General features: G+C 38.4%; 1 protein-coding gene and 1 pseudogene across 2 annotated transcripts; both read left to right on the top strand.

Moving 5' to 3' along the window:
- Positions 1-1,199: 1,199 nt before the first annotated feature.
- On the top strand, positions 1,200-27,463 carry MRPS14 (mitochondrial ribosomal protein S14). 2 transcript variants are annotated; one of them, XM_003999216.6, is made up of 3 exons: positions 1,200-1,353; positions 11,102-11,260; positions 27,000-27,463. In XM_003999216.6, exons 1-3 carry the CDS (start codon positions 1,309-1,311, stop codon positions 27,180-27,182), a joined length of 387 nt encoding a protein of 128 aa, XP_003999265.1. In that variant the 5' UTR covers positions 1,200-1,308; the 3' UTR covers positions 27,183-27,463. The 2 variants fall into 2 exon arrangements, with proteins under 2 accessions (XP_003999265.1, XP_019677215.1); XM_019821656.3 differs by lacking the exon at positions 1,200-1,353 and adding an exon at positions 5,850-6,029.
- Positions 13,971-17,791, top strand: LOC109495581 (annotated as a pseudogene).

The raw sequence follows: 27,463 nt of genomic DNA, 5'->3' as shown, positions 1-27,463 counted from the left end.
CCTGATGCCCTTCCCTTGCTCTCTCTCCAAAAATAATAAAATAATAATAATAATAATAATAATAATAATAATAATGCTATTAGAACTATTTTTACATAAAGGAAGCAAAAGGCCACAGTACACAAAGCTGGCTCACTCATTTCATGAACTGATTACAGATGACCCTCAGTTGTGGGGAGAGAAAGGCATCCCATGGGCTAACATTAGGAATAGATGCCTACTTGACACAGGTCCTGGAATTTTCTGATTCTACCTTGACAGCAGCCCATGTTGTTCTCTGCTGCCAGCTGATCTGTCAGTTCCTCCCCAGTCCATTAGAGATGTTCCAATAAACGCGAACCTTTAAAGGAGTCTGCATTCAGCTTCCTACCCAGAAGATGTAAATAGCATATGGGCATCCTCACTTAACCCATCAACGCATCGAAGATACAGGTCTTTGCCATGCTGATATACACTCCTTGATACTCTTCTAGCAGAATCGTGGGTAGGTGGTACTCTCCTTACATCCAAACAAAGGAAAGGGGCCCCTCAGATTGCTCACTCCAGACCAAGGACATCTGCTATAAAGATGACCAAAAGTTCCCTGTAATATAGACTGAAAACTTTTAATTTTAAGTAATCTCTACACCAAATGTGGGGCTCCAACTCATAACCCCCAGATCAAGAGTCGCTTGCTCTTCCAACTGAGCCAGCCAGGCACCCCAGATAACAGCAGTTTCTAAAGGGCAATTCTCCTCCCTCCCCTCTAAAAACCCCAAGTGTTTTAATAAAGATCCTAGACGTGTAAATGGAAACAATTTTTATCATTGCCATCATTAATATGATAATTGTCGCCATTATAGTGGACGGAAAAGATTTGCAAAATCTACAGGAAGGACGACAGAGAAGGAGTTGGCAATAATTCCAGGTTTATGGCAAATAGCACCCTAAACTGGATGGAGGATACAGGAGAAGCAGATTGAGCGAGACAGGGAAAGATTCAGGAGAAGAGAAACTGACGACGATGTGCTGGAGGGTGTGGGGAGCGGAAAGAAAGTAGGTGGGTAAGAACGAAGGTAGCTCAACAGTATATAAAGTTGAAGGAAAGGCTGCCACGGGGCCGAAGCGCAGAACTGCACCAGCAGTATCAAATCTGCGCTCCCTCCCGGGTTTCTAATCTGCCCCACGTTCCTTGAAATACCGCGAGAACGCGAAGCCAATAAACCCTCCAGAGGTAGCCTAAAGACACGCCCCCCGCCCCGCCCCTCGCGTCCGCGCCGTATTCGGTAGTCAATAATATTGCGGCGTCTCGGCGTTTGCGGCGGTAACATGGCGGCTTCCATGCTGGGTTCTCTGCTGCGGACGGTCCGGCAGGTCAGGCCTGCGCCCTTAACCCCATGCCTCCTCCTTCCCACTGAATCCCCAAACCCATGGGTCCCCTACTACTCTACCAACTGCAGTGCCCAGTGTGGACCCGTCTCAGGGGAGGTCCGAACTGCAGATTTGGTGTTCGTAAGCCTATATCTAACAGGCATTGAAAGCTGCAGGTTGCCGCCGATTTGTAAGAAGTTAGTGCAGGTGGAGAAGAGTAGGAGTCCGTGGATTGAGGCCCGAGGGATTCCCAACGTTAAGCAAGGAGAGTCGAGCAAAGACTTGGGCGTTCAGCGAGGGAGAAGGAAAGCTTGGAGAGTGTCGTGGCCCAGAGGCAGGTGACAGAATTTCTGGGAGCAGAGTGGTCAGCCCTCTGCTCAGAGTTGCCAGACCGATTAAAAGGGGGAGATAACTGGCTATTGGTTTTAGCAGTGTGGAGGTTGGGGCCTCCATCATAGCAGTTTTAATGGCGTGGTAGGGGCCAAAGCGTTCAAGAGAGAATGAGGAAAGAAATTGGGAGACTACGAGTATCGACGAACCTTTGCAGATGTTTTGCCAAAGGGGAGCCGAAAAATGGGTCAGTAGCTGGAAGGACAGGTGGGTTAAGAGTGTTTTGTGTCTTTGTTTTTTCACGTGACAGAAGTTAATTGCAGTTTTTTGTGTTAAAGCGGAAGATCCTGTAGCCTGGGAAAAATTAAGAGAGGGAAGAATTGCTGGAGCTGTGCCCTTGTGTAGGTAGAAGGTGATGGGTCCCTGTTCCATTATTTGGTCTAAGGAACATGGACAGTTCATCACCTGCGGTAGCATTGTCCAATAGAAATATAATGCCAACTACATGTGTAACTTAAAACATTCTAGTGGCTATGTTAAGGCAAAAAGAAACATGAAAATTTTAATAAAATATTTGAAGCCAGCGTATCCAGAATATTACTTCCATATGTAATCTATGAAAATGACTTGTGAGATATTTGCATTCTTTTTCATACCAGATCTTCAAAATCCAGTTTGAATTTTACTTCCGGCACATCTGTTTGGATGCCAAATCTTCCGCTATTAACATGGAAAATGTAGCCCTACCAAAACAATAAAGTTGTTTGATATTTACAGCTGCTTCAGTTTAAATGTTTAATGAATTAAATTAGGAATTAACGTTCTCCAGTTGCACTAGTTACTGCATTTCAAGTGTTCGGTAGAATATGTGGTTAGCGGCTACTATCTTAGAATGGATCTTTAATAACAGGAGGGAACATACAGCATATGATTACAGATTCTGGTAAGTGGGTAGATGTAACAGATATTTATGGATATTTCTGACTGCTTCTAATTCTATAATTAAAGAGAAGTCATCAGTGGCATGTGAGGATGTGGGAGCAGGTGTTAGGGATTTAAGGAAAGAAGAAATGGCGTGAAATAGGAGTAGACAGGAAAACTAGTAACAAAAATTGGAGCAAGTAGAGTGATGTTAGAGAGGGGCCAGAGAGTTGACGACGTATGAAAGACAACATTGTATTTACACGCTATGGACTTCAGACTGGGTAAGGGGAGAGAGGAAATCAAGACCTGACAGTGAAAAGGTGATAGGCTCGGGGTGCCTGGGTGGCTCAGTCAGTTAAGCGTCCGACTTCGGCTCAGGTCATGATCTCGCGCTCTGTGAGTTTCAGCCCCGTGTCAGATTCTGTGTCTCCCTCTCTCTCTGGCCCTCCCCCGTTCATGCTCTGTCTCTCTCTGTCTCAAAAATAAATAAATGTTAAAAAAAATTTTTTTTAATAAAAAAGAAAAGGTGGAGGATCAGTGAATTAAAAACTTCACAGGAATTGTTATTGGGGTGTTTGAAGGAACAAGCTAGAAATAAGCAGTAGAGAATGAGATACACAAAACTGAGATGATAGAAGGCTTGCACTTAATGGTGATAAAAGACTCAGGGCAAGGAAGTTAGTACAAAAGTCACTGGAGGAGAGGGGTTCGAGGAACAGAGAGATCAGGGGATAATTTCATGTATATTGGCTCACCAGGAATTAGGACAAGAATATCAGAGAGCATCTGATTCTTTTTTTTTTCTTTAAATGTTTGTTTATTTTTAAGAGAAAGAGGAGTAGGGGAGGGGCAGAAAGGGGGGGGACAGAGGATCCGAAGCCGGCTCTGTGCTGACAGGAGAGAAAGCCTGATGCAGGGCTCGAACTCACCATCTGCGAGATCATGACCGGAGTGGAAGCTGGATGCTCAACCGACTAAGCCACGCAGGTGCCCCTGAGCATCTTATTCTTGATTTCAGCTCAGGTCATGATCTCAGGGTCATGAATTCAAGCCCCGCATTGGAGCCTACTTTAAAAATAATATTGGAGAGAGTAACAGTGAGCCAGGATCTAGATTCATTTAAAAATGAAAGTGGTAGTTGAGTGCAGGAGTGAGGGGTGGTGGGAGGTATAACCCAAAAGCATTAAAGTTACAGCTTCCTTTCAAGAAGGAAGGTTTGGGAGCTGCCCTGAAGAGCGAGCAGTACACTTCCCGCACACCTCTACACCCAGTCGTGGGAGAGGAAAAAAAAAAAAAAAAACAACTATAGGGGAGGCTATCAGGAGGGATTCAAGATTCAGCTAGAGCAAAAATCTGAAGATGGTAAGAGAAGTTGAGGATTTAGAAGATATTGATGACCATACAGCATGAATTGAAGAGGGCCCAGTGGAGGCATTTTGGGAGGTGAGAAGGGGACAGGAAAGTGTATAGAACAGAATAGATTGCAGTCTTCATATATACAGCATTGTTAGAAACCAATAAAATATTGACAATATAATAGAAATGTAGGCAAAGGACAAAACATTCACAGAAGAAATAATGTAACCGACCAATAAATGTTTTAAGAGTGTATTTCTAGTCAGAAAAAAATTATACGGTGAGTAACGAGACATGTTTTAAAATGAGAGATGTTTTAGGGGCATCTGAGTGGCTCGGTTAAGTGTCTGACTTCGGCTCAGGTCATGATCTCAGGGTTCGTGAGTTCGAGCCCCACGTCGGGCTCTGTGCTGACAGCTCAGAGCCTGGAGCCCGCTTCAGATTCTGTGTCTCCCTCTGTCTGCCCCTCTGTCTCGTGCATTATCTCAAAAATAAACATTAAAAAAAAATTAAAAAATGAGAGGTTTTAAAATAAATAGAAACCTGTTAGGAGATGGTAGAGAGGAAGTTGATTAGAAATAGTTTGGAAGAGAATTGAAGGAGAATGTTTAATTTTGAGTTCTAAGTCTCCTTAACTTTCAGTTTCGTAGGTAAAAGCAAACTTTGTGATGCCCCTCAACATAAATTGTTTCTTTCAGCCAAAATGATCTCCGCTTGTCTTATGAATATATCTTATTCATTTTCTATTTTGGTTTGGACAAACTTCACCTTTTCTCCCTTCCCCCCACCCTCCAGCTGTATAAAAATTCTGTCCCTTCAGAGCCTTACTGAAGGTCCCTTTTCCAGGACACTTGTTTCCAGCCGAGCCCCAGTGACCATGGTATTCGTTTGATTCAGTTATGTCAAATCAATATTGAAATTCCATTTGTGTTTATTTCCAAAGGTGATTGGAGAATTGTTGTCTTTCTCCACGAGAATTTCAGCACTGAAGGCATTCAGTTTATCTTTTATTAATAGATTGAAAAAATGTTTGTTTTCCAGTAGTCTCATTTTCGCTTTTATATTCTTTATTATTCTGTACATATATTTCTTCTATAAACAGCTTTTATTGGAAGCCATCATTACTTTCTGTAGCTGAAATTTAATTAACATATAGCATTTACTCTGGTTTGGGACAGTCTTGAGTTTCTAGTGGCTTGTACAATCTATGCCTGCACTATGTTAAGCAAACTGTAGGTGAGTAAATTTGAAGGTCTAATTGACTTTATTAAGTAATCTTGAATCAGGCACCATCCCATCTAACAAGCAGAGGGAAGCTCTTAGGACTTGTACAAAATGAAGATTTTTTTATAGGAAGGATGGTGGGGCAAGAAAGTTATCGGCAAAAGAAAAGGTAAGATCACCTTCCCTTAGGGGGAAAGAGCACTGGGCCTTGTGCAGATGATGTCATCTTCCTTTGGGGTGGGGATGGAGGGCCCATGTGGCACTCATTGGCACCCATCAGAAAATTCTTGACTGACTAGTTAAGACTGCTTTTCTGGGGGTGGTTGAAACTGCAATTAGATTAGAGACTAGGGCTAAGTGATGCCATTTTGGGTCTGTGGTTTTCTATTTTACAGTTACCCCCTTTTGATCTAATTCTCAGCTTAACAGAAATGTGATCAAAATTAAAGGCGTTAACGCCACTCTCAGTTACCAACCTCAAGTTCTCGCAGTTTTTGTTATTCCCTTGTGTGGCCTGTCCATATGGTTATGGCTTAATCTCTGGGATATTCACAAGTCATGGCTTCAGGTTCACAATTTTTTAAATGTCATTTTCTTTGTTCCTTAGATGTTTCAAGTCCTTTAAAATTTTTTTTTAAGGTAATCTCTATACCCAACATGGGCTGAAACTCACCACCCCAAGGTCAAGAGTCGCACACTCCACCAACTGAGCCAGCCAGGCGCCCCCAGATGTTTCAGGTCTTAGGGAAATCATTTGCTTGGTGGTTAACAGCTGTGAACATGCATTTAAAGCTTTTAAGAGAAGACAACGCACCACAGAAGTTATTATGATTACTAGAAGCAAGGTAATTTCAATATATGGAGTGTACTATAGAGCTATGGTTCCCAAGACCCAAACCAATCAAAATTAACTAATTCAAAGAAAGACCCCATGCAAAGAGCTACCTTTTTAAGCCAAGTGACTTGTTCTGTGATCTTATGTAATTGAGTATCAGCTTCCCCAGAAGTGTTAATCTAAGCATAGCAGGTGGTGGCCATAAGCACAGACATCTTGCTCAGATAAAAGATAATCAAGAGCTATTTTATTATTAAGGACAGCTTTGACTCGAGAATCTAAGGATCTTTATTGGGCTGCTATTGCTTTAGCAACAGATTTTGCAATAATTCTAAGAATTAAGGAGCAGTTCTTGATCACAGCCTCATTTATGTATATCTCTAACCAGAGAAATAGGGACTTGTCAAAAGGAATGAATTCTGAGTCATGAATAGGCCCTTTTTAACTCAACAGTGTAAATTCAGGGGAATCGACTGATGAGATGTCTTATTTTGCTTGTGAAAAGTTAAGAGCCCAGTTAGATTTTAGCTAAGCCTGAAGTTAAAGAGGTTGTGCCCTCTTAGCAACAGCCTGGGAGATACAGCTGGGGACATTAATCTTTCCAGGCCAGTGCCAGAGTAAAGGAAAAGGAGAATGGATTATGGATTTTTAGTATGAAGTCGATCTGTCATCTTGGACTGAAGCAGTCTACCTCAATACCAGCCACTTCTCTTTCTTGTCAATTTGATTTAGAGGTCTGCAGCATCTGTAGGGACCAGGGGTCAGGTGGAGCTTTTTTTTTTTTTTTTTTTTTTTAAGCTGTGTGTTATGTACCCAAGACTTAATACATTTTAGTTTTGCTGTAGCGTCAGTGGTCAGGAGTACTAGGTAAGGTCTTTTCCAGTGGGGCTCAAGAACTGTTTTTCTCTAAGAATGTTTCCAAAATGCCACTTTATCTACATGTGCCACACTCTTACAAATACAACGTAAAGACTTAGTATAACTTATTTGACAATGCTTCCCATATTTTACTTATTTTTACATATTTTCCCCAGCTCCTCCCCCCCCCCCATTTATATATTAATTAGCAAATCTTTCAGAATATTCCAGGTCAAAGACTTCATTTGTTTATTTTTAAAGTTTATTTATTTGGGAGAGAGTGTGTACATGGGCACTTGAGCGGGGGAGGATCAGAGATGGGGAGAGAGAATCCTGAGCAGAGCCCCACTGACCCCAGCCCTAGGTGGGGCTCGAACTCAGGAACCCTGAGATCATGACCTGAGCCAAAATCAAGAGTCACTTAACAGACTGAGCCACCCAGGTGTCCCTTAAAACTCATTTTATAAAATAATTTCATTTTAATCTTAACCAGCTTGATCATACATTAATATTCCTTTTCAAAGACTTCTTTTCAACAAACCTATAACTTTTTTCCCCTACATTTCTGTTTTATCATGTGTTTTTAATTTGTTTTCCCCTTAACAAAAATTCATCTCTAATTCTCATACTTTTTTTTAGTGAAAACATATCCTACTTCCTTGGCATATGGAAATGTTTCACTTATTTTTAGTAGTTTTAATTATATATATTAATTTGAATTTCTAACTTAGAAACTAATTTCTAGTGAAAAGAAGTAAGCAATTGTGAATGGTCTGGTAACCAGCATTCCTTAAATTTGCAAATTTATGAATACATTTTATAATTTCTAGAAACATGTATGTCTTTGAAATTTTTAAAAATATTTGAAAGAGAGAGAGGGAGAGTGGGTGGGGAGGGGGTAGAGAGAGAGGCGACAGAAGATCTGAAGCAGGCTCTGTGCTGACAGCAGAGTCTGATTCGGGGCTCAAACTCACAAATGAGCCGTGAGATCATGACCTGAGCTGAAGTCAGACACTTAACCGACTGAGCCACCCAGGTGCCCCTAAATATTTTAATGTAGCATTAACACACCTAAATATCTTTTAGTTTCTCTGTAATCAAAAGATAAACCTGTGTTTAGTAATTAATGTTTTAGTATTTTGTCCTATTTGGAAAGGATCTAGATATTTAATGAATTTATCTTAACTCATCATTTAACTTAGCAAAACTTTAAGGTTTCAAGTTACTAAAAAGATTTGGATGCTATTTTAAAAGGTTACCTAAAACTTTTTATTTGTTAAACAATTATGTTTAAATTACCTACCAAAACTTGATTAAACATTAGATAAAGTCCGCCATTATCCCTAAGCTATTATTTTTTGGTGGCTGATGATGTAAGTGGTAGGTAGAATAAAAGTTTTATATTTAATGGTAATAACTCTAAAGAGTTGTCTGTTTTTAAATTTTTTTTTTTTTTAATGTTTGTTTATTTTTGAGGAGGAGCAAAGAGAGAGAGGGAGACACAGAATCCGAAGCAGGGTCTAGGCTCTGAGCTGTCAGCACAGAGTCTGATGTGGGGCTTGAACTCAACAATCATGAGATCGTGACCTGAGCGGAAGTCGGATGCTTAACCGACTGAGCCACCCAGACACCCCTAAACTAGTTTTCATATCACATCTGTTTTCAGATCACATGAACTTGAAAAACATTTGGGTTAAATTCTAGCTTTCTGAGAGTTTTAGAATGCCCAAATTTTCCAAGCATTTGCCTTCAAACCAACTAAATAGAGCTCTTTTACTGCTCCTTTAGCAGTATCATTTGGAGTTAGAGAAAATATCTCATATTTACAACACAGATGGACACAAATACATAGATGAGATATAAACAAAAATTTATAGCTTTTGTTTTTACTGATATTTCCAAATACCTCCTTGTATTTATTTATTTTGGTGGGGGGGAGATGAAAACTTCCCCCTGAAGTTTTGCATTTTAAGGAATGGCTCTTAGGTCCTAGAGAAGAGGGTGGGTAGAAAATTTACAGAAAAAGTATCCAAGTTTTCTTCAAGGTGGAGATTTGGAGCGTATCTGTCTGTTATCAAAGGTGCTGGAGTCTGGGTTTGAGAACTCTTTCAGCAGTTTGTATTTTAAAAGGGGCGCCTGGCTGGCTCAGTCAGTAGAGCTTGTGAAGCCTACTTAAAAAAATAAAAAAATAGAAGGGCCTTTTTCCACCACTTTTTTTTTTTTTTCCTTTAGTCTCAGGTGATTGTGGGCTGCACTTCCGTTTCAGAGATGTGATAAGATTTAATCATTTCAAGGGACAGAGAAAGAATGTAAAAAAAATTTTTTATGAGAGCTTCAGGATAATTGGATTTTAAATTTACCTTTTTTCTTAAGGACAGGACAGTTTTGTTTCAATATCCTGGTCTTTTATAATATGCACATTTTGAGAATAGGCGAGGTTTTAGGATTGTGAAAGATAGGTGGGTTTTGACTTTCTGGTTTTGGAGAGATTTGTAAGACAAAGACTGTTTTTCTCCAGAGAACTGGGTTACAGCCTGAATATCAAGGAATTGGCTCACGTTTTTAAATAGATTTACTTATTTATATCAGGGAGATTTTTAATGAAAATGAGAATCAAAAGATGGTTGTCTTTGTAAAGTCTGTATAAAATAAAGCATTTTAACAGAAGCCTTCTTTCTGGTTATACGGTTCAACCTTGGCATCTATAATCCTTCTGTTAGTATAAAGTATTAGCTTTATACTTTAAAACGTGTGCTGCTGTTCCACGGACAGGAATTCTCTGGTGGGCGGTGGGGGGTGTCTAGGATACAGTTGCAAAGGTCATGCATGAAAATGCCTGAGGCTGGCTGGGATTGATCATAGTAAACCAGGCCCTACGGTTTGTTTCTCAGACTTCGCTAAAATCACTTTCTGCTTTCGGCGTTTACGAGAATAGTTGATATACTTTGAACCTAGAGATTAGGCTGGAGTACTCTCTCTGAATCTTCTAGGGAAGAGGAAGTTAAAACAGACAGATGGGACTGGATTTTAAGAAGGGGAAATTTTGGGATGCCCAGGTGGCTCAGTTGGTTAAGTATCTGACTCTTGGTTTCGGCTCAGGTCATGATCTCACAGTTTTGTGGGTTTGAACCCTGAACCAGGTTCTGTGCTGATAGTGCAGAGCTTGCTTAGGATCCTCCCCCTTCCCGGCCTCCCTCCCTCCCTCCCTCCCTCCCTCCCCCTCTCTCTCTCTCTCTCTCTCTCTCTCTCTCTTTCTCTCTCTCTCTCTGCTCTTCCCCTGCTCAGAAAGCTCCAAAATAAACTTTAAAAAAAAGGGGGGGGGGTATTTTCATTGGATTTGGACATTTATTTGTCTTAAGCCTAATTTTTGTTCTTTTTGTAACATTTATTTAGAGAGTGCGTATGAGAGTATCTTTGGTTAAGCCATAAAAAGGCTTACTGATAGGAGTCGATATTAAAATTAATAAGACCCGACTTGTTAATGGCCAGACAATGAAGCCTTTAAATTGGCTACATTTGGGAAAAAAAATTATAAAGAGCTCTCAATTGCCTTATTAGTAGAAATGGCTAGTTTTAGGGACTCCTTTGACAAGATAAAAGAACAAAAATTAGAGGTGCCTGGGTTGCTCAGTGGGTTGAGCGTCTGACTCTCGACACATGCATGTCACATCCATGCAGTGGAATATACAACCTAAAGAAAAGGAGAAGCTTTTTAACTTATGGATATGAAAGCTCTCCAAGATACATTGTTAAATGAGAAAAAAGTAAGGGCATGAAACATGGGATGGGGGGTGTATATGTATTTGTATAGGCAAAGACCTCTGGAAGGATACGGGATCTAGTAACAGTGGATACCTTTGGAAGTGGAGGGGTCATCATTGGTCAGGTAAGGGATGAGGTAGGAGAGAGTCCACCCTGTTTTTTCTTTTTACATTTTTTTGGTTTTTGAACCACTATTAGCCTAAGTAAAGGTCAAACAATTATAATAAAAATCTAAGAAAATGTTTCACTTTCCAACACACCTTATTGGCATTAATTACCACCATTTTGGCCTAATGTACATTTGTAAAAGTTATTTTGAATTAAGTCTATTTAAGTTATTAAAATGATCCAAAATTATTAGAAAAAAGCTATTAGGTCATAAATAGTAAAAGGGATCACAGAATGGGAGACACTGGCAGAGCCTGGGTCTCACTGTCCTTCACCTTGTTCCTTGTATTTTAGATGGTTCCTTCCTCAGCTTCAGGTCAAGTTCGAGGTTATTATGTAGACTGGAAAATGCTGCGTGATGTGAAGAGAAGAAAAATTGCCTACGAGTATGCAGATGAGAGGCTTCGAATCAATTCCCTCAGGAAGAATACCATTTTGCCAAAAGATCTTCAGGTGAGCTAATTAAGATGTGTCACAATGTGCCACAAGATCATTCTCAAAAAGCACCGTCGATACTGTTGTAACTTAGTAACAATATAATTTCTGGAGGATATGATCAAATTCTCCCAGTCAACATAAATTAATACCCTTGAAGTTATTCTGGTGAATTTCAGATTAAAGAGAACTTTTCATTCCTAACTAACCTTTTAACTGTTTATTAGATGATCCTTAGAAAGTACTGGTGAATGGTAATCACACAGAAATTGGACAGTTATTTTGGCCTAAGGTCTCTCCCCCACTTCTTCCCACTCTTTCAACACCTCCAGGCATTGGGAGGCTGTGCTGATTGAGGCCATGTGCCTCATATGTGGCCTAAGCTGTTCCTCACCCAGGGCAATGGGTGCCTGCCTCTCTGAACTCCTTCGCCCACCTCTGTGTGCTGAGGTGGTTTTCCATCTGGTTTACTTTCTTCTCATACTCCTTAGCTTGAATAAGAGGATGCCAACCGTGTTTGGCCTCCTGAAGCATATGGGTCCTGCACCTAGCTGGTGACACAGCATACCTGCATTCATGAGTCTTGTTGAGAACCTGAACTCAAACTCAAGGCTACTCAGATTATCAAAAGCTCAGAGAAAAATAAAAAAAATACTTATAGAAGCTGGCTGAATAATATATAGGCCACTCATTACCATTAATTCTTTTTAATCTTGTCCAGATTAGCAGAAAACTGAGTGTCCTGAACCATTTGGTTATGGCTTTTACCATACAGCATTAAGCTACTTGCTTACATTTAGGGAGTCGTAAGAGGAGGCCTCTGAGAAAAACTTAAGATGTTGTGGAGGATGTTATTTATGAAGACCCCCCCCCCCCCCCCGCCCCAAGGAATGGCTCTGGTATGAGAACCAGCAATATCTGTTCAAGGACTCCGTGAGTTGTAGGAACTGATCCTGGCTCTGTGTTGCCTACCAAGTAGCATACAGACCAAACTTCTGTCCCAGAGGTCTGTCTCTAACAGACTTACAGGCTTTTCACAGTGCACACTATTGTCTCATTGTCCCTGTGCCCCAATTTCCTCATTTGTAAACTGACTTAAATCTTTTTTGGGAACAAAGAGAGGTATATAAGTGTGTATATATGGTAGGTACGTACATACATACATAATTCATAGCTCTTCTAGGACAGCCTCCACGAAACTTGACTTCCAGCCTGGTCTCCCCTCCAGTCCACTTTATAGCACATACTATCTACCATTCATTGACTTAATTGTCAGTGTATAGAATTCACTAAATATTTCATAATGGCAACACATGCACAAGCTCTTGGAGATTAGGAAATAGTTTTTTTTCAGCTGTGCAACATATATATTTGATTTGCTAATTCTGTATATTACTCTGTGTACAGTGATAATGATAAGTGTAGTCATTGTCACCATACAATGTTACACAATATTTTGACTATATTCCCTATCTCTGTGACATACTTCTTTATAACTGGAAGTATATACCTTTAATTTTAAAATAACATTTAAATAACATTAAAGTAACATTTAATGTTATTAGTTTCAGGTAACTAACACATTGATTCAAAAATTCTGTACATCATGCTCAGCCATAAGTGTAATCACCATGCAACATTATTGCAATATTATTGACTGTATTCCCCATGTTGTACTTTCCTTTTTTTGTTCTTTAATTGAAGTATAGCTCATGCACACTGTTCTGTTAGTTTCAGGTGTACAACCTAGTGATTTGACAACTCTATGCATGCTATCCTCACCACTAGTGTAGTTACCATCTGCCACCGTATAACGCTATTTATGATACATTGACTATATTCTTATGCAGTCTGTACCTTTCCTCCCTGTGACTTACTCATTCCATAACCGAAGCCTGCTCTTTCTATTTTCCTTCACCCCTTTTGCCCATATACCCACATTTCTGCCCTCTGACAATCACCAGTTTTCATTTTTGTGGGTGAATTTCTATTTTAGTAGTTTGTTCAATTGTTTTTTTAGATTTCGCATATAAGTGAAATCATATGGCATTTGTCTTTCTGTTTTACTTATTTCACTTAGTATAATAACCTGTAAGTCTATCTGTATTGTTACGAATGGCAGGATCTCATTGCTTTTTAAGGCTGAGTAATATCCCATTGTGTATACATATACATCTTCTCTATCCATTCATCTATCATTGGACACTTGGGTTGCTTACATATCTTGACTATTGTAAATAATCCTATAATCGTAGGGGTGCATATATTGTCTCAAATTAGTGTTTTTGTTTCTTTGGACAGATACCCAGTAGTGGATTACTAGGTTGTACTGTTTTCTATTTTTTATTTTTTGAGGAGACTTCATACTGTTTCCCACGGTGTCTGCACCAATTTACATTCCCACTGCAGGAGATTTCCCTTTTCTCTATATCCATGCCACTATTTAATTCTACCCATTCTGAAAGTTGTAATGTCTCATTGTGGTTTTGATTTTGATGGTTAGCGATGTTGAGCATCTTTTTATTTGTCTGTTGGCCATCTATGTCTTCTTTGAAAAAATGTCTATTCAAGCCTTCTGCCTATTTTTTAACTGAATTATTTGCTTTTTTGGTATTGAGTTGTATAAGTTCTTTATGTTTTTGGATATTAACCCCTTATCAGATGTATTTGGAGATGTCTTCTCTCATTCAGTAGGCTGCCTTTTTGTTTCGTTGATGGTTTCCTTTAATGTACAAAAGGTTTTTATTTTGGTGTAGTCCCAATAGTTTATTGTGTTTTTGTTTCTCTTGCCTGAGGAGATATAACTAGAAAAATATTGCTAAAGCCAGTGTCCAAGAGATTACTATCTATGTTTTCTAGGAGTTATGTGGTTGCAGTTTCTCACATTTAGGTCTTTAATCCGTATCAAGTTTATTTTTGTGTGGAGTGTAAGAATGTGGTCCAGTTTCATTCTTTGGCAGGTAGCACTTCAGTTTTCCCAATCACATTTATTGAAAAGACTGTCTTTTCCTTTGTGTACATCCTTATCTCCTTGTTATAGATTAATTAACCACATGAGCGTGGATTTATTTCTGGGCTCTCTAGTCCTATCCCATTGACCTAGCGTGTCTGTTTTCGTGCCGATACCATGCTGTTTGATTGTTACAGCTTTATAGTATATCTTGAAATCTGGGTTTGTGATACCTCCAGCCTTGTTGTTTCTCCAGTTTGCTTTGGCTATTCAGGGTCTTGTGTGGTTCTAAGCAAACTTTTGTATTACTTGTTTTAGTTCTATGAAAAATACTGTTGGTATTTTGATAGGGATTGCATTGAATCTAGAGACTGCTTTGGGTAGTATGGACATTTAAACAATATTAATTCTTCTAATCCATGACTATGGGATATCTTTCCATTTGTTTGTGTCATCGTCAGTATATTTCAGTTTTCAGAGGATAGGTTTTTCACCTCCTTGGTTAAATTGGCAACCATACTAGAAGTAGTACGTTAATCACTTATGAAGCCAATATGGGAATTAAAATGCTAAAGTAGTAAAAATCAGTTTTGTCTACAAAAATTAGTCTAAGGATAAACAAAATAAGAAGATGTAAAATATAACATTGTATACATAAAACATGGATGGGGTTAATTTAGTGCTTTTAGTGTATGTTTGAATTTAAGGTACAGTAACATAATACAGACTGTTAAACACTTAAGATGTTATATATAACCCTGTGGTAACCACAAATGAAGAAGTTATAGTAAATGCACAAAAAATAGAGACAAAAATCCAAGCATAACACTAAAGAAAGACCTCAAACCCCAAGCGAAAAGAACAAAAGAAGGAAAAAAAATAGACAAAAACTACAAAAACAATAAGGACATGCCAAACTGCTAATAACTGCATATATATCAGTAATTACTTTAAATGTGAGTGGATTAAATGCTCCAATCAAAAGATACAGGATGGTGGAGTGGATTAAAAAAAAAGACCCATCTGTACACTGCCTACAAGAGACTCACGTCAAGACCTAAAGATGTATACAAACTGAAGGTGATGGGATGCAGAAACACATTCCGTGCAAATAGAAGTGCAAAACAAAAAAAGCCAGGGTAGCAATGCTTTAGGTGCATTTTCTGCACTGTGGGGATGGCAGAGGGAGTGGTGAACCAAGATTTCATTGTCAAGATGGAGAACCCACCCCTAGCACTCCACAGGATTGTGCCAGCCCACCATCTCCACATACAAGAAGTTCAGGTAAACAACCTATGAGTGTAACACTTAGAGAATGATTAAGGAAAACTAGATCTTCATTTGATTCCTGTTACAGTTTGGTAAAACATCTTAAAGTAGAGAATGAAGAAAATGATCAGATTTCAGAGAAACCAACATCTTCAACAGAAGAAAACTGTTTGAATTTCAAAAAAAAAAATTTAAATACATAGACAATAAATTTGAAGAAAGCGCATATTTGAAAAATACCTTCAAGAATATCAGTTCAGGGGCGCCTTGGCTGTCTCAGTTGGTAGAGCATATGACTCTTGATCTTGGGCTTGTGAGTTTGAGCCCCATGTTGGGTATAGGGATTACTTTAAACAAAATAAAATCTTTAAAAAACAAAAAACAAAACAACATCAGTGCATGTGAATCTAAATTGATAGTCATGCAGTGATCTGCAAAGTGTTGTTGTGGATGAGGATCTTCTCAAGGATTAAGTGTGAAGAAAAAAGCAAAATTGGTGAAGCCAATTGAGAAGAAAGAAGACCTTCTCTGGAGGCCAAAACTGGTCAAAATGTACAGATCAAAGACTGACATGTCTCAGTGACAGTTAATACAGAAGTGGAGAAGCTGGAGCCAGCTGTGGCTTTATGAGTTGCAGTCACCTATGTCTGAGGAGAACAAGAAACCCAACCTTACAAAGCTGATAGACCCCTGTGGGTTAGATGATCAATTGCTACCCTGTAACAGAAATGAAGAAGAATTTGTCAGTGTTGAATAATTTTTTCTCCAGGATATTTTTGAGAATAACAATTTAAGAGATACCTAACACATTTTAAAAGGAAGATAGAAACCATTAGGGCTTAAAGAAAGGTATCTCGATGAACATCAGTTTAGGGCACTCTGTTATATAGATACAAAGTAGGCTCTAAAATGAAAATTTAGGGGGCACTTTGGTGGCTCAGTTGGTTAAGTATCTGACTCTTGAGTTCAGCTCAGGTTGTGTTCATGGTTTGGGAGATTAAGCTCTGTGTTGGGGTCCGTGCTTACAGCGTAGAGCCTACTTAGGATTCTCTCTCTACTCTCTCTCTGCCCCTCCCAACTGCTCGTGTGCTTTCTCTCTCTCAAACTTTAAAAAATAAATAAAATGAAAATTTAGGATTGTGGATAAATTTTCCAAAGAAAACTGGACATTTAAAGAAATGTGAAAAAAATTTAGATCATGTTTTAAAAAATAATTTGGACATTCCTTGAAGTCTGTTTTAATACCTTTGGGTTTAGTGGTCTAAAAATGCCTGCATGTCTCCTAAGTTTATGAACATTATTTCCAAGTATCACATATTTCCATCTGGATGGTATAACAGGTAATTACTTGTTCATATGTCCAAAATAAAAAAAAAAAAAAAAGACTTTAAAACAAAGACTGTAGCAAGAGACAAAAAAAGAAAAAAGGCATTACATAATGATAAAGGGATCAATCCTACAAGAGGATATAACAATTATAAATATTTATGTACCCAACATAGGAGCACCTAAGCACATAAAGCAAATATTAATAGATATAAAGGGAGAAATCGACAGTAAAACAATAATAGTAGGGAGCTTTCACACCTCACCTATTTCAGTGGATAGATCAGCCAGACAGAAAATCAATAAGAAACTGAGGCTTTGATTGTCACATTAGACAGACCTAACATATATATAGAACATTCCATCTGAAAACAGAATACACATTCTTTTCAAGTACACATGGAACATTCTCCAGGATAGATCACATGTAAGTTCATAAAGCAAGTCTCAGTAAATGTAAGAGGATTGAAATCCTATCAAACATGTTTTCTGACCATAACAGTATGAGACTAGAAATCAATTACAAGAGAAAAATCTGGAAAAAACACAAACACTTGGAGCCTAAACAACATGACACTAAGCAACAAGTGAGTCAGGAGGAAATCAAGGAGAAAGTCAAAAAAATACATGGAGACAAATGAAAATAAAAACACTGTAGTCCAAAATCTTTAGGACATGGCAAAAGCATTTCTAAGAGGGAGGTTTAAAGTCCTACAGGCCTCCCTCAAGAAATAAGAAAAATCTCAAACAACCTAACCTAACACTTAACCTAGAAAAAGAAGATCAAATCTCAGAGCTAGTAGATGGAAGGAAATAATAAAGATCAGAAGAAATAAATGAAATAGAGACAGAAAAAAAATAACAGTAGAAAAGGTCAATGATAGAGCTAATTCTTTGGAAAGATCAACAAAATTGACATTTAACCAGACTTATCAAGAAAAAATAAGGAATGTAATAAAAAATGAAGGAGAGGAAATAGTAATTGACATCACAGAAATACAAAGGATTAGAGAGAACATTTGAAAAATTGTATGTCAACAAATTGGGCAATCTAGAACAAATGGATGAATTCCAAGAAACATAACATTTTCCCAAAACTGAATCAGGAAGATGTAGAAAATTTCAACAGGGGTGCCCAGGTGGCTCAGTTAAGTGTGTGACTTTGGCTCAGATCATGATTTCATGGTTCATGAGTTCGAGCCCTGCATCAGGCTATGTGCTGACAGTGCAGAGCCTGCCTGGGTTCATTCTCTCTCTCTCTCCCCCTCTTCCTTTTCTTCTTCCCTTCCCCCACTAGCTCACATATATGCATGTGTTCTCTCTGAAAATAAATTAAAAAAAAAATTTTTTTTTCAACGTTTATTTATTTTTGGGACAGAGAGAGACAGAGCATGAACGGGGGAGAGGCAGAGAGAGAGGGAGACACAGAATCGGAAACAGGCTCCAGGCTCTGAGCCATCAGCCCAGAGCCTGACGCGGGGCTCAAACTCCCGGACCGCGAGATCGTGACCTGGCTGAAGTCGGACGCTTAACCGACTGCGCCACCCAGGCGCCCCTCTCAAAATAAATTTTTAAAAAAGTAAATAGGGGTGTCTGGGTGGCTCAGTCAGTTGAGCATCCGGCTCTTGGTTTCAGCTCAGGTCATAATCTCACAGTTTTGTGAGTTTGAGCCCTGTATCTGGCTCTGTGCTTAGGATTCTCTCTCTCCCTCTCTCACTGTCCCTCCCCTGTTCTTGCTGTCCCTGTCTCTCTCAAAATAAATAAACTTAAAAAAAATTTTTTTTAAATATAAATAAAAGAACATTTGAACAGACCTGTTACTAGTAACGAAATTGAATTGGTAATCAAACTCCCAACAAAATTCCAGAACCAAATGTCTTCACAGATAACCTCTACCAAACATGTATAAAAGAGTTAAGGGGTGCCTGGGTGACTCAGTCGGTTGAGCATCCAACTCTTGATTTCGGCATGGGTCACGATCCCAGGGTTGTGGGATTTAAGCCCAGCATCAGGCTCTGTGCTGAGTGTGGAGCCTGCTTAAGATTCTCTCTCCCCCCTCTTCCTCCCCCTCTGCCCCTCTCCCCTGCTCGTGTTCTCTCTCTCTCTAAAATAAAAAATAAATAAAATAGACTTAATGTTTATTCTTAAACTATTCCAGTAAATAAGAGGAAGGAAAACTCCCAAATTCATTCTACATGGCCACAGTTACCCTGGTACCAAACCAGACAGAGACACTACAAAATCTCTGATGAACACAGGTGGAAAACATCCTTAAAAAAAAAAAAAATTAGCAAAGCAATTTCAGCAAATATATTAAAAGATCATTCACAAAGATTTATTTCAAGGATGCAAGAGTGGGTCACTTTTGGCAAATCAAATCAGATACACTAACGAGAAAGGATAAAAACCATATGATCATCTCAGTAGATGCATTTGACATAATACACTAGCCATTCACAATAAAACTCTCAGCAAAGTGAACATACCTCAAATTAATAAAGGCCATATATGAAAAACCCCCAATTAACATCATACTCAGTGGTGAAAAATTGGAAGTTTTTCCACTAAGTTCCAGAACAAGACCAGGATGTCCACTCTCACTAATTCTATTCAACATACTACTGGAATTCAACTGCAACAATCACACAAGAAAAAGAACTTAAACCATCGAAATTGGTAAAGAAGAAGTAAAACTGTCACCATTTGCAGATGACCCGATACTATATATAGAAAACCCAAATTACTCCACCAAAAAACTGTTACTACTGATCAATGATTTTAATAAAGGTGCATGATAAAAAAATTAATATACAGAAATCTATTGCATTTTTATACACTAATAATGAAGTAGAAAAAAGAAATTAAGAAAACAATCCCACTTACAATTACACCAAAAAGAATAAAGTACCTAGGAAATATTCTTAATGCTTAATAGTTTATGACAATTTAGTGGATTTTATATGCATTTTCTTATTTAATTTATGCACTTTTAATATGTTAGAATAATTACTGTGCTTTCTTACAGTCTAGCACAGGATCAATCATACTTGTCAGGTTTAAATGAATACAATCACACTAACACGCACATATAGAAGAATAAACTTCTAAGAAATCCTTAATGCAAACTTTTGCAGTAATCTTTTTCCTCCATCTTGACCACTTTTGCCCTTCTAGATTCATTCTTTACATTGCAATTGATCTTAAAAATGTATATCTCAGGGTGCCTGGGTGGCTCAGTCAGGTAGGTGTCCAACTGTCAGTCTTGGCTCAGGTCATGATCTCACAGTTTGTGAGATTGAGCGCCATGTTGGGCTCTTGGCTCAGGTCACGATCTCACGGTTTGTGAGATCGATCTCTGAGGAGTCTGCTTGGGATTCTCTGTCTCTGCTCCTCCCTGTCTTACTCTCAAAATAAATTTAAAAACTTAAAAATAAATAAAAATGGAAATCTTACCTGATCTTTCATCTTTCTTACTCCAGCTGCCAGAATCTTTACCACAGATGTCAGGGCTCTGTTATCCTCATTCTCCAGCCTCAGACCACATTCCCTCTTACTTGCTCTGCATCCCAGAGGTTTCAGATTTTAAAGATTCATAAATCATATGGGGAATAACCAAACTTTATACCTTAAGGAACTAGAAAAAGAAGAGTAAACTTCAAGCCCAACTTAGCAAAAGAAAGGAACTCACAGGGGTACCTGGTTGGCTCAGTTGGTAGAACATGTGACTCTTGATCTCAGGGTTGTGAGCTCAAGCCCCACACTGGGCGTAGAGTTTACTTAAAAAAAACAAAAAGAAAGAAAGGAAATAATAAAGATCAAAGCAGAAATAAATGAGAGACCAGGAAAACACTAAAGATCAATGAAACTAAGAGCTGATATTTTGAAAAGATAAACAAAATTGACAAATCTTTAGCTAAACTAAGTAAAAAAGATCAAGAACTCAAAATCGCAATGAAAAAGGAAACATTACATCTGAGATCACAGGAATACAAAGTATCGTAAGAAACTGATATGAACCATTCATTAAATGCCAGCAAATTGGAGAACCTAGACAAAATGGGTAAATTCCTAGAAATATACAACCTAACGAGACTAAGTGGAGGAGAAATAGAAAATCTGAACTGACCAATAATGAATAAGGCTATTGAATTAGTGATCAAAAACCTTTCAACAAAGAAAAGCTCATAAATGGCTTTATGAGTGAATTCCATCAAATATTTAAAGATAAATAAATATACTTCTCAAACTCTTCCAAAATATTAAAGACAAGGGAACACTTGCAAATTTATGTTATCAGATCAGCACAATACTATTACAAAGCCAGATAAAGACACTATAAGAAAAAGAAACTACAGGCCAATTTCCCTGAAGAATATAGATGAAAAATTCTCAACAAAATACTAGCAAATCATATTCAATAACATATTAACAATATCATCCACTATGACCAAGTGGGATTTGTCCCTGGCATGCAAAGATGATTCAACATATGCAAGTCAATAAATATACCACCTTAACAGAATGAAATATAAAACTCATGATCGGGGCACCTGGGTGTCTCAGCTGAACATCTGACTCTTGATTTTGGCTCAGGACATGATCTCAGGGTCATGGGATTGAGTCCTGTGTTGGGTTCTGCACTGGGTGTGGAGCCTGCTTCGGATTCTCTCTCCCTCTGCCCTCCCCTACTTGAACTTGTTCTCTCTCTGTCTCTCTCTCTCTAAAAAAAAAAAAAAAAAAAAAAAAAAAACCATATGGTTGTCTCAACAGATGCAGAAAAATCATTTGGCAGAATTCAACATTATTTCATGATAAAAGCTCTCAACAAAGAGCTGCATGTAGAAGAAACATGCAACAAAAGAATAAGCCCATAGCTGACATCATATTCAGTGGTGAACAGCTGAAAGCTTTTCCTCTAAGATCAAGAACAGGAAAAAGATGCCCACTCTTGGTTCTTTTATGCAACATAGTACTGGAAGTCATAGCCAGAGCAGTCAGGCAAGAAAAAATTTTCAAAGGTATTCAAATCAGAAATCTGAAAAGGAAATAATATAAGCTGATGTACAATAGCATCAAAATCAATAGAATACTTAGGAATAAATTTAAAGAGGGGACAGATCTGTACACTGAAAACTATAAGACATTGATGAAGGAAATTGAAGAAGACCTAAATGAAAAGATAATTCTGTGTTCAGGGATCAAAAGAATTAATATTAAAATGTCCATACTATACAAAGCCATCTATAGACTCTTTGCAATCCCTATAAAAATTCCAATGGCCTTTGTCACAGAAATTAAAAACAAAAAATTTCTAAAATTCATATGGAATCACAGAAGACCCCTGAATAGCCAGAGCAAATCTGAGAGAAGTACGAAACTGGAGGCCACATGCTTTCTTTTTTTTTTTTTTTTTTTTTTTTGTAGTAAAAGGATCTACACACCACCTGACTTATTTTTTTAACATTCTTTTTTTTTTTTTTTTTTTTTTTCAAAAGAGAGTGCATGTGTGAGTTGGGGGAGGGGCAGAGAGGAGACAGATCCAGAGCAGGCTGCATGCTGTCAGCACAGAGCCCAATGTGGGGCTCAAACTCATGAACCAGGGGATCATGACCTGAGGCAAAGTTGGACACTTCACAGACTGAGCCACCCAGGTGCCCCTACACACTTTCTAATTTTTAAAATGCTATTACAGGAGCGCCTGGCTGGCTCAGTCATTAGAGCACGCGACTCTTGATCTTGGGGTTCTGTGTTCAAGCTCCACATTTGGTATAGAGATTACTTTAAAAAAATCTTTAAAGAAAAAAACTTCATTACAAAGCTATAGTACTCAAAATAGTATGATACTCCATAACACATAGAGCAGTGGAAAAGAAGCAAGAGCCCAGAACCCAATCCAGTTGATTCCCAACAAGCGAACCAAAACTCAGTAGGGGAGGAGTAGTTTCTCTAACAAATGGTGTTGGGGAAGCTGGATGTTCATGTGCAAAAGAATGACACTGGACGTCCGTGCTATACCACTCCCAATAATTAACTCGAAATGGGTGAAAACTTAAACCTGAAACTGTAAAACTTCTAGAAGAAAACATAAGGGAAGAGCTCCTTGACATTGGTATTGGCAGTGATTTTTTTAGATAGGACATCAAAAGCATAAGCAACATAAAGCAAAAATAAATGAGTGGGACTGCATAGAAGTAAGCTTCTGCACGGCAAAAGGTCTGAGAAAGGGTGCACTAATTATTGAAACTGGAGTTTCCTCAAAAAGTTAAAATTAGAACCATATGATCTAGCAGTTCTACTTCTGAGTGAAGAAAATGAAAGTACGAATTCAAGAAGATATCTGCACCCCCATACATATTGCAGCATTATTCACAGTAGCCAACTCACGGAAACACCCTACGTCTCAGCAAATGAAGGAGATATTTATTCAAAGAAAATGTGGTGCGCGTGCACACACCCAATGTAGTAGGATTTTCCTTTTGTAGTAACTTGAACGTACCTTGGGAACATTACATTAAATCAGAGGAAGACAAATGTTTGATCTCACATATATAATGTGATATAAGTTGAACTCATAGGAATAGATTATAATGGTGGTTACCAGTGACTGGGATGTAGGCGAAATGGGAAGATATTGGGCAAAGTGTACAAACTTCTGTTTATAAACTGAGTAAGTGGTGAGAATCTAACATATAAAATGGTGATTATAGTTAACAATACTGCGTTACATGGTTGAAACTTACTAAGAGAGAGTAATGTTATATGTTCTCATCACCCCCCAAAAAAGGTAATTATTTCGGGTGATGGAGGTGTTCATTAGGCCTTATTGTAGTAATTATTTTGCAAGGTATACATGTATTAAATGTGTTAACACAATGTTATATGTCAATTACATCTCAATAAAGCTGGGAAAAAAACATGGGGAGACAACAGAAATAAATACATTCACATATTTTCTAAATGACTTAAAGAAGAATGTATATAGTGGTGAAAAACTGAGGGCTTTTCCTTTAAGAACCGAAACAAGACAAGAATGTCTACTCTTGCCACTTTTATTCTACATGGTACCGGGAGTCCTAGCCGCAGCAATCAGACAAAAGTTAGGTTTAGATAGCATCCAAATTGATAAGGAAGAGGTTAAACTGTCACTATTTGGAGGTGACAAGATATTATATATAGAAAACCCTAAAGACTTCACCAAAAAACTTATTAGAGGTAATAAATGAATTCAGTAAAGTTTCAGGATACAAAATTAATTCACAGAAATTAGTTGCATTTCTATACACTAATGACAGAGTAGCAGAAAGAGGCATTAAGAAAATAGTCCCAGGGCGCCTGGGAGCCAGTTAAGCGGCCCACTTTGGCTCAGGTCATGATCTTGTAGTTTGTGAGTCCAAGCCCACGTCGGTCTCTATGCTGACAGCTCAGAGCCTGGAGCCTGCTTCAGATTCTGTGTCTCCCTCTCTCTCTGCCCCTCCCCTGCTCACACCCTGTCTCGGTCTCTCAAAAATGAATAAAAACGTTAAAAAAGAGAGAGAAAGAAAGAAACAGTCCCATTTACAGTTGCACCCAAAACATTAAATAGGAATAAACCAAGAAGTCGAAAGATCTGTACTCTAAAAACTATAAAACGTTGATGAAAGAAATTAAAGACGATACAAACAAATGGAAACATATTCCATGCTCATGGATTGGAAGGATTAATATTGTTTAAATGTCCATACTACCCAAAGCAATCTACAGATTCAGTGCAATCCCTATCAAAACACCACCAGCACTTCTCACAGAACTAGAAGAGATAATAAAATTTTTATGGAACCACTTACGAGCTCAGTAGGCAAAGTAATGTTGAGAAAGAACAAAGCTGGAGGTATCCCAATCCCAGATTTCAAGATAAACAGCAAAGCAATAATAATCAAAACAGTGTTCTACTGGCACAGAAGTAGACATAGATCACTGGAAAGGAAATAAACTCAGTTAATCTACAACAAAGGAGGCAAGCATGTACAGTGGGGAAAAGACTGTCTCTTCAGTAAATGCTTTTGGAAAACTGGACCACTTACTTAACCGTACCCAAAAATAAACTCAAAATGGGTTAAAGACCTAAATGTGAGGCCTGAAATAAAACTCCTGGAAGAAAATATAGGCAGTAATTTCTTTGATATCAGCTATAGCAACATTTTTCTAGATATGTCTTCTTAGGCAAGGGAAACAAAAGCATAAATAAAAATTATTGGGACTACACCACAATAAAAGTTTTTGCACATCAACAAAATGAAAAGACAACCTAATGAATAGAAGATATTTGCAAATGATAATAGGTTAGTACCCTAGATATATAAAGAACTCCTACAACTCAACACCCCAAAAAAGCAAAAAATAATTCAATTAAAAAGAGAAAAAAAAAAAAGGACCTATGAATAGACATTTCTCCGAAGAAGACAAACAGATGGCCAACAGACACATGAAAAGACGTTCCACGTCACTGATCATAAGGAAATGCCAGTCAAAGCTACAATGAGATGTCACTTGACACTTGTCAGAATGGTTAGAATTAAAAAGATAAGTGTTGGCAAGGATGCGGGTTAAAGGGAATCTTCAAGCACTGTTGGTGGGAATATAAATTTGGTGCAGCCACTGTGGAAGACAGTGTGGAGGTTGCTCAAATTAGAAATACTGTATGATTCATTCAGGGCGCCTGGGTGGCTCAGTCAGTTAAGTGTCTGACTCTTGATTTCAGCTTGGGTCATGATCTCACATTTTGTGAGACTGAGCCCAGGACTGGGCTGTATGCAGTCAGCACAGAGCCTACTTGGGTTCTTTCTCTTTCCTTCTTTCTCTGCTGCCCCTGCTCTCACACGCACACTCTCTCAAAAACAAATATTAAAAAATTAAAAAAACCAAAAAACTATATGATTCAGTAATTCCACTACTAGGTGTTTACCCGTGGGAAACGAAAACACTAATTCAGAAAGGGTACATGCACCTCTGTGTTTACTGCAGCATTTTTTACAGTAGCCAAGATACAGAAGCAACCTAAGTGCCCATCGACAGAAAATTGGATAAAGATGTGTGTGTGTATACATATATATATACACACAGTGAAATATTACTTAGCCATAAAAAGCAATGAGATCTTGTCATTTTCAACAACATGGACGAACTTAGAAAGTATTATATGCTAAGTGAAAGAAAAATGCTACATATGCTTGCATTTATACATGGGATCTAAAAACAGAAAGACCCATAAATACAGAAAACAAACTGAGGGGAGAGATGGGCACAAGGAAGGAGAGGGAGTGGGAGGCACAGGCTTCCTGTTATAGGGTGAATAAGTCATGGGGATGGAAGGTACAGCATGAGGAATATAGTCAGTGGCATTGCCTTAGTGTGGCATGGTGACAGTTGGTAGCCACGCATGTGGTGGGCACAGCACAATGTGTAGACTTATCGAATCACCATGTTATACACCTGTAGCTGACATCGTGTGTCAACTGTACTTCAATAGAAATAAAAATAAGATTCAGAGAAAGAAAAATTTATACAGCTGCCCTATTCATGATAGCTCAAAACTGGAAACCACCCAGATGTCCATCAACTATAGAATGGATAAGTGAATTCCAGTATGATGAAAAGAAATTATGTATGGTCACACAATGAAAATCAAACAGTATGGATGAATCTCACAAGCATATTATTGAATGGAAGAAGCCAAAGAGAAATGAATAAAAAAGAATGCCTATTATATGGTTAGATTTATATAAAATTCTGAGTAAGAAAAGCTCATCTGTGGTGTTAGTAGTCAGGTGAGCTGTTAGCTGACAGTGTCTGTGCTCAGTGTCTGAAAGAAGGCACAGCCAGGGCCTGGGGTACCCATCATGGGTTTTTTTGTACTCTAGTTCCTTATTACTCAGATGTTCTGTTAAAAGTTACTGAGCTGTTACACTTCCGGTTTGTAGATTTTTGTGTACCTATGTTAAATTTCTGTAAAATTTTAAAAATTGTATTGGGAGCATGCCAAACATTTCTGTCATTTTTCTGGTCTGTTTCTAGCCAAAGCTTAGGGTTCACTACTGTGTCCAAGGTTCTTTGGACAAACTCGCTCTATCAGTGAATCTAGCCCTTTGTTCCCCTACTCCAAGCATTGACTTGACTTACGCATATAGAATAAATAGATGCCTGTGATATGTGTAATAATGTTGTGACTTCCCTTAGGAAGTGGCTGATGGAGAAATCGCTGCCCTTCCCCGGGATAGCTGTCCTGTTAGAATCCGAAATCGCTGTGTTATGACGTCCCGTCCACGTGGTGTAAAGCGGCGCTGGAGGCTTAGTCGCATTGTCTTCCGTCACTTAGCAGACCACGGGCAACTGTCGGGGATCCAGCGGGCAATGTGGTGATCAGCTCCAGACCCACTGAGCAGGGAAACCAGGTCTGGCAAGAAGAGACTTTTCTAATAGACAAAACCCTGGTTTTATAGAGGTCCAATGTAGGAGTCGTCTAGTCTACCTGATACTGCCTACTGTTAAATTACTTCTTAATTTTAAATTAAGAAATTTGGATGTTTCATTCTGTCAGTGAACTCTGGCCATCTGTGAGTTCTCTCTTGGACTTAAAAATTAAACATACTGCCTCCCTGCATAGTACAAGGAGTACAGTAATAAAAAATATTGTGAACATA

The sequence above is a fragment of the Felis catus genome, chromosome F1 (assembly GCF_018350175.1).
Source record: "Felis catus isolate Fca126 chromosome F1, F.catus_Fca126_mat1.0, whole genome shotgun sequence".
NCBI classification, from domain to species: Eukaryota; Metazoa; Chordata; class Mammalia; order Carnivora; family Felidae; genus Felis; species Felis catus.
This window is presented reverse-complemented; position numbering and strand designations above follow the sequence as displayed.

Bases quoted from the DNA above. Each gene is read 5' to 3' on its own strand.
- MRPS14 (XM_003999216.6), top strand. From the start codon at position 1,309: ATGGCGGCTTCCATGCTGGGTTCTCTGCTGCGGACGGTCCGGCAG. The intron at 1,354-11,101 runs GTCAGGCCTGCG...CTTGTATTTTAG, and splicing joins TGCTGCGGACGGTCCGGCAG to ATGGTTCCTTCCTCAGCTTC. The intron at 11,261-26,999 runs GTGAGCTAATTA...GACTTCCCTTAG, and splicing joins TTTTGCCAAAAGATCTTCAG to GAAGTGGCTGATGGAGAAAT.